This window comes from Metopolophium dirhodum, chromosome 2, assembly GCF_019925205.1.
Source record: "Metopolophium dirhodum isolate CAU chromosome 2, ASM1992520v1, whole genome shotgun sequence".
NCBI classification, from domain to species: Eukaryota; Metazoa; Arthropoda; class Insecta; order Hemiptera; family Aphididae; genus Metopolophium; species Metopolophium dirhodum.
The window spans coordinates 1,783,564-1,791,394 of NC_083561.1; the positions used below are offsets into that span (position 1 = coordinate 1,783,564).

A 7,831-nucleotide genomic window follows, 5' to 3' on the forward strand; every position below is an offset into this window, starting at 1 on the left:
TGACCAAACATTAAACAAATAATATTACCATAATTTAATAATAACAAGTTTTCAAATATTTGGTTAATGTTTGCTCTTTATACCGGTCGTTCTGCGTATATTTTTCTAGGTTCAACCATTGATTATAAATACTAGTATTTATAATCAATGGTTCAACTATACGTGGGTATGGAAGTATTCATGTCAACACACCATATACTTATGCACTATTTGTCAGGTCGTATATATTTTGTTTAGTACTGTCCGATGCAAGAGTGTAGTTTTTCTAGGACTTTGACTTTTGTATATATAATATAATATGTACAGGACGCCCAATAAAGACATTGCGAAACGTTAAACTAATATAACGACGACGGAAGATGTATGATAATTTAAGACTTAAAAAGTTTGATGTTTGCTCATATTATAATGGACGCCCTGCACAAACTTTTTGCAAGTGGGTCTCATGTCAACGCACCATATACTTATTCAATATTTAATATTTGTCAGATCGTATATAGTTTGTTTACAATCGTCTGAGCGCAGTTTTAAGTTTTGCTATAGGACTTCACTTTTATCTATAGGTATATAAATTATATACCCAATATACGGTGAAACATAGGCAAACGTTATACAAATAGAACGAAGTTATAATATATTGATAATATTTAAGAAGAACGCGACTTGAAGATTTAAATTTTGGATATTTGGTTGATGTTTACTCTTTATTGGACGCCATGCACATGCGACATACGTTTTGTAGATACATCAGTGTAATTGGGTCTCATGTTAACGTATATAAGTATATATCTACATACATACCTACTTAATACTTATGCATTGATTTTCAGGAGTCTGGACGTCAGGTCGTATAGTTTACTCGGTATCATCTGGCCGCAGTTTGGCTATATAGGACTTCCACTTTTGTCTATATAATATGTATCTTATAATATATGTATAGGACGACCAATAATGACATCATGACCAAACGTTATACAAATAGAATGTGGATACTGGATATACGATAATAACAGAACAACGCGACTTAAAATAGGTATTCCATTTCAAATATTTAGTGGGTATTGTTTTTTGGTCTTAACAGGACGCCTTTCACATAATTGTGTTCAACAGACAACAGTCCAAACAGTTCTTCATGTGAACGCATTATACTTATGTAGTTATATGCGATATTTATCAGGTCGTGTAACATTTGTTAACAATCGTCCGAGCGCAGTTTTAAGTTTTTCTAAGACTTAACTTTTATCTAAATATAAACTATATTATATACAGGACGCCCAATATATAAGTACATGACGTTACATAACGTTACAAAAATATAAATATACAATGAAGATATAATATAATAATCATTTTAGAATAACTATACGTCCATACACAACTTGGAGATTTAAATTTCAAATATTTGGTTGATGTTTGCTTTTAATTGGACAGTGGACGCCCGGCCCACACAATTACTTTACATGTCCAACAGTGCTAGTGGGCCTTCGTGTCAACGCACCATAATTATTAATTATGCATTATTTTTCTGAACGTCAGGAGTCAGGACGTCTGGTCGTAGAGTTTGCTTAGTATCGCTTGACCACATTTTGGCTACGACTTCCAGGCCCGGCTCAAGGGGTAGGCGACATAGGCCCACGCCTAGGGCGGCACTTAAGCAGTACCTTAGTAAGAGGGCGGCATTTTCAAAATATTGATAATATTATATTGTTAGGGGCGGCAAAATTTGATTTTGCCTAGTTCACTGTTTTTGCTTGAGCCGGTCCTGACGACTTCCACTGTGTATACACTATAATAGTATAATATGTACAGGACGGTGGACGCCCATAATAGACATGGCCAAACGTTAAACAAATATAATGAAATTAGAAGATATAATATGACAATTAAAGAACAACGTGACTTAAAATTTTCAATTTAAAATATTCGATTGATGTTAGCTCATTATATTGGATGCCCTATTCATGTTTTTAATAGGATACTATTACGGAATTCATGGTTCACTGCCTTCCACTGCACTAATTATACTCTTATAGTCTAGTCACATGTGCAGTATCCTTATTCCTTACTTATATATTATGGTTTGATGCGTGGATAGCGGAAGCCCGAATCACTTCCGGTATGGAATTTGTAAACGACGATGTGTTACACATTAAACTTACATTTTATAGTTTTTTTAAAACTATATTTCAATTTCAGTAGTAGGTGTTTTTTGCGGAGCGCGCATCTCATCACATTATCGCAGCTTCCAGCTGCAGTTGCCGCATGGCCGGACGCGAACTAGTAGGAAGTCCTTTGGGGGCTTCCGATAAATGATTTAATCACACTAATGTTTCAATTTACATACGAGTGAATCTTTTTTTTATTTTGTTTCGGGGTATTACGATTGTTGTCGCGTTATATGTCGTGACAGAGTTGCTTTCCTTTATTATAACAATAATATCATTGTATATACTATATAGTGTATCAGTGTATACTACTATGATATGTCGGCAGTCGGCAGGTATCAAATGACAAATAGTAACAAGTAACAACGTCCAAACTAGCATAGATCTCGAAGTATCGCTGTCGGCTGTCAGTGAATATTATAAATTATAATATGTGGTAGGTAACTACCAACTAGGAATGTAGTATGATTTTACAGAGCGGATCTAGTGTCATAGTCCATACTCCATAGACTCCTATAATTATAAAGCCTTAGCTTACATGATAATATATACCTATTACCTACTCGTAAACAGGCCTGTCCCACTAAGAATTGTCAGTGGCCCCGGCCCCGGTCACAGTTATAATAGGTGTGTTAAAACTTAAATTTCAAATTTGAATTCAATAATAAAAAAAGGTGGGTAAGTGGCAAGGTTTTATTTACTTCGCGCTTTGGTCTAATCACGGTTTTAACGGGTTAAATATCTTTAACCGTTGATCTGGTATATAAGCAAACTTATACTTGATAAGGAAATGTGATTGATAATGCAATAAACAATAATAATAAATAATAATATTGTGACATTTTGGTTTTTAATTTTAAAAAACAATTTCAATTAGTTATTGTAATTGTATTTCGTATGTATAACTTGTATATAAGTATAACTTCGTTGAATACAAAGTAAACATATTTTAATAGATCACAGAATAATGGACACAGATGATGGAACCATTCACAAACAAAAAGATGTTGAAAATACAAATAGGTATGTAATTAACTGAACATTTTAACCTGTATATTAATTTTTCTATGTGTAAACTACTTTTGTTTACTAAACACAATTATTGAACATTTAAAACAAACTTTTAGCTAATAATCCACCCACTAGTCTAACATATAATTGTATAAACAATTATAAATAATTAATATTTAATTTTACACTAACATTTCTAGTTCAGAATCTCCAGTTCTGTTAAAAAAAAAATCAAAAGGACGATCATTAAGGAAAAGAATAGATGATGACGAACAAGAAGATGATATGAATGTATTGTAAGCTTGACTTTTTATTTATTTTGAAAAAACATTGATAGAATCCTAAAGAATTTTTATTTTTTAGTAGTAAACTTGAAGAAATGAAAACTATGCAAAAACTCAGAGACAGGCCTAATGGTGTTAATATCATAAGCCTCGCATTAGGGGAAAAACTTTCTCATGAAGAAGAAAAATTAATGGTAAGTTATGAAATTTTTATTTATTTTTCCTTAAATATAAAGATGACTTACTGTGTTTGTATACATGGAATATTTATTCTGAACTTAATTCATTTCCATTACACCTCAATAGTCAAGTTGTACAGTATTGTAAATTAGTAATTAAATGTTAAACATTTTAAAATGTAAATAATTTAATTAATTTAATTATGTTGGTCTAATAAGTTGGTATAGCTGTTATATATTTTTATTTGATTAAAAGTTCTTTTGTATAAAATACTTAAATTACTTAAATTATTACCAATTCAATATTATAAGCACTAATTAATTTACTATTCAAATTTAATTTAGGTTGATCCATTTAAAGTAAAAACTGGTGGATTAATAAATATGAATGCTTTAAAAACTGGACAAGTAACTCAAGTAGATGATGCTTATGATACTGGGATAGGAACGCAATTTTCGGCTGAAACAAATAAACGAGATGAAGACGAAGAAATGTAAATATACTAAACAATATTATTTGTATTATTATAATTAAATACATGTACAATAAATAAAATACATTTTAGGATGAAATATATTGATGAACAAGTGGCGGTACGGACTGGTCGAACAGTAGATATAGATGATGATAATGTCAGTCTCAATAAATCAAATTATTGCCCACCAGAATTGGCAGCTTTACAAGCTGTCCCATCTCATTTACGAAACTCCACCACTCACAGATCTGAAGAAATGTTGTCAAATCAAATGTTGAGTGGTATTCCCGAAGTAGACTTAGGAATTGAGTAAGTTATCTTATTGAGAATTTAGAACAATGTTTCTTATTCACTGGGGTCTGACATAAGTAGTATGTCAAACTGTCAAACAAATAAGAAATATAAATCTATAGTTATAGTAAATCTGAAAAATAATATAACTCTTGGTAGATGTTTGTAAGTTGTAATTGTAAAATTGAAAAAATCACAAATTAATTTATAAAAGGAATAAAAAAAAATTATGATAGTAAATAAATTTCATACTTTATAATATTCATTGATTAATAGTGCAAAAATAAAAAACATTGAAGCAACCGAAGAAGCTAAAATGAAATTAATACGCGACAAGCGCAATAAAAAAGATGGTCCATCACAGTTTGTTCCCACAAACATGGCAGTTAATTTTGTGCAACATAATAGATGTAAGTTGATTTAGAATATATTTTGGTTTGAATAAAAGGCTCATTTATAATTTCCTATGTTATTCAATTCTAGTTAATATCGAGATAACAGGACCAGATGGGAAAAAAAATTATAAACAACAGCCTGCAGTTAAACAAGATCATTCAGATGAAAAAAATATAGATAAAAGAAAAAAAAAAGATAATGCAACTGACGATTTTCATTACGAAAGATTCAAAAAACAGTTTCGTAGATATTAAGTTGTTTTTTATTATTAGTCTACTATATTTTACGTGTTTAATGTGTATGTACTATAATGTTTATAAAAATTATTAAAATACACAACTCAACTTGTATTTAAATTGTATAAGTATTAAGTATAAAAAACTAAAAGATGATGTTAAGAACTTCATTAACACCCTTAATATTATTGTTTTCAGCTATTATCATTGATTAAATATACATATGTATATGTATATTTAATCAATGCTATTATGTTTCTTAAAAAATTTGAAAAAAAATTTATTGAACTAAATAATGAAATGTAAAACTCAATCACCGTCTTAGGTGAGTGCTCCAAACAAATAGAAGAAGACTGAATATATCATGATTTATGAATTAAAATAATGTGTGTGGGGCAAATAAAAATAATAATTTTATATATTTTAATATATTAAATGTATAAATGTTTTTTATATTATAATGTTTGATGTATAATGTATTTTATAGTACCTATTATCATTGATTTTGAATACAAGTATTACTAATAATATGTACTTAGTATTCATAATCAATGCTATTATCATAATATAATATAGTTACAGTATAATGTTCAAGCCACTCAAAGTATGTGTATTATGGTTTGGACACTTGTTTAAATTTATGCTAAAATAATAAATGATATTATGGAACACCGTCAGTGTGTCTTTCTGACTAAATGATCGTCGCACGTAAAGACTGCAGTACAATTTTATTTTTGCATGCTTTTGTGTAGTGAGAAAAGCTGAGTAGTTAAATATCATATGTAAAAAATAATTACAATACGGATATTTAAATATAATATTATATACAACTTAGTAGCTGATCGCGTGCATTTTGTTATCCGTAAAAAAAATAGCAACTTTAAAAAAAATGTTGATTGTTCAGCTTCTTTTAGGTGTAACTTACTGCAGTAAGTGCAAATGAATGGGCTTAAATTTAAATTCAATGATATAATATCATTGTATAAGAAAAACAATTCTGAGCGTAGACAGTTAGTCACCCTATGACATTTCTAAGTATATTTGATCGTAAATAAATAAAGTAATTTATATTTAACCTAATTAACCTATTTACGTGAAACTTTGTTATATATTTTTTATCCTTACCTGTAAAAGTTGAACATTTTATAAATGTTTAACTACTAAATAATTTGTAAGTTCTCAATTTGATAAATTTCGTCAAAAATCGAACTTTAAATGCTTATAAAAAAAATGTTGATTATATTTTTAATATTTTTCAACTGATATTGTAACAATATACCTTGTATACAATTTTCAAGCTTTTTGGCCAAACAAATAAAATTTTAGACCAAAAACCAAAATCGATTTTGCGTAAAAATTCACGGTTTTTGTTAATTTTTTTTTTGGTTTTTGTCGGCGCTTTTGAAAATTACAGGAATTTATCGTGTACAATGACACAAAAAACCATTTTAAAAATTTTAAATTTAAAAAAAAATAAAAAAACACATTGTAAAGTTACATCATTCTAAAAAGTTTACCGGAAAGTCAAATTCATTATTTTAGTTAGACATTGGATATTAACCCGTAATTTAACAATCATTCTCATACAACGATTTTCTTATTTTGTTGTTTTTCAAAAACCATTAACTGTAGGTACTTCAAAATTCAAATTTTCATCAAATGGTTATTTTATCATTTTCTTACATGATAATTTTTATTAGTTTTGAGTTATTTATAGACATTTGAAATTTGAAATTTAAATGTCAATACAATTATATTCGTTAGGTAATATTAAGGTTTCTTATAAGTAGTTATAAAAGCAGTTGAGAAATAATAAAGATCTAAAATGTTTCATTTTTATATATAAAATTTGAAAATGTAATATCTTTCCTATAATAGATTTCCCATAAGTTTTTCTACCTTAAACAAAAAAAGTTTTACCTGAAACTCAAATTTAAACTATCGTTTTCTCATCAAACGATTTTCTTATTTTATTGTAATTAAAAACGAAAAACTATAAATACTTGAAATGTTCACCAAATGTTTATATTAGCATTTTCTTGTACATTTTCTAAATACGGTCAAAATGTTTTAACTCTTTTTGAGCTATTGATGGACTATTAAAATTTGAAATTTTTTAGTTTTTTTCCCCATAGAATATATTGTTTAAATTTAATACAAGATTTCTCATAAGTATTAACTTTTTAATAGATATTTTAAGCTTAAATTAGGACGAAATTAGGTTTTAGTTTTTTTTTCGTACTTGAAAATATTTTTTTTTTTTTTTTATTGGTCTTTAAAGCCTGGCAACTATGGTCATTAGCTGATTGTGAGGTTTTATTATTGTCGGGAGTAGGGTTTGTAACGGTAGGTTATTTACTCATGTGTGTTGTGTTTGGTAGAATTTTTGATTGGGCACCCGTAGGTATATGCCATGCCCAGGAATCGAACTCGGGTCGGCTGCGTCACAGCCGACGCCTTAGTCCGCTCGGCCACTCCGTACCCCTTAAATATATTATTCGAGTGTAGGTAATTGAAACTTTTAAAGTATATTATTATATTTCATACACACAATGATGTTTTCAAATACAAACTTATCGAAAATAATTAATGAAACAACTGCGTATTACTATAAATGCCTGATAGTAAAATAAATTAGGTAGGTACCTACTTTAATAGCAAAAGTATCATAAAATATAGAAATATAGAATGACGCTCACCTTCTTGAAAGGGTTCAGAATTGTGTAAGTACTAAGGCAGTTGCTGGCGAGCTATTTTCACACAAGGAGTAAAAATTGTATTCTACCCACCCAC

The 7,831-nt window shown here is 28.8% G+C and overlaps 1 protein-coding gene across 2 annotated transcripts; it reads left to right on the top strand.

Annotated features, from left to right (window-relative positions):
• The first annotated feature begins 2,973 nt into the window (after positions 1-2,973).
• LOC132938655 (splicing factor C9orf78) lies at positions 2,974-5,751 on the top strand. Of its 2 annotated transcripts, none has more exons than XM_061005609.1 (7): positions 2,974-3,188; positions 3,377-3,472; positions 3,540-3,654; positions 3,985-4,133; positions 4,206-4,424; positions 4,683-4,816; positions 4,890-5,751. In XM_061005609.1, the coding sequence occupies exons 1-7, from the start codon at positions 3,133-3,135 to the stop codon at positions 5,054-5,056; spliced, it is 936 nt and encodes a 311-aa protein (XP_060861592.1). In that variant the 5' UTR covers positions 2,974-3,132; the 3' UTR covers positions 5,057-5,751. The 2 variants fall into 2 exon arrangements, with proteins under 2 accessions (XP_060861592.1, XP_060861593.1); XM_061005610.1 differs by having other exon boundaries at positions 3,543-3,654.
• Positions 5,752-7,831: the final 2,080 nt, after the last annotated feature.

Bases quoted from the DNA above. Each gene is read 5' to 3' on its own strand.
- LOC132938655 (XM_061005609.1), top strand. From the start codon at position 3,133: ATGGACACAGATGATGGAACCATTCACAAACAAAAAGATGTTGAAAAT. The intron at 3,655-3,984 runs GTAAGTTATGAA...AATTTAATTTAG, and splicing joins ATGAAGAAGAAAAATTAATG to GTTGATCCATTTAAAGTAAA. The intron at 4,134-4,205 runs GTAAATATACTA...AATACATTTTAG, and splicing joins CGAGATGAAGACGAAGAAAT to GATGAAATATATTGATGAAC.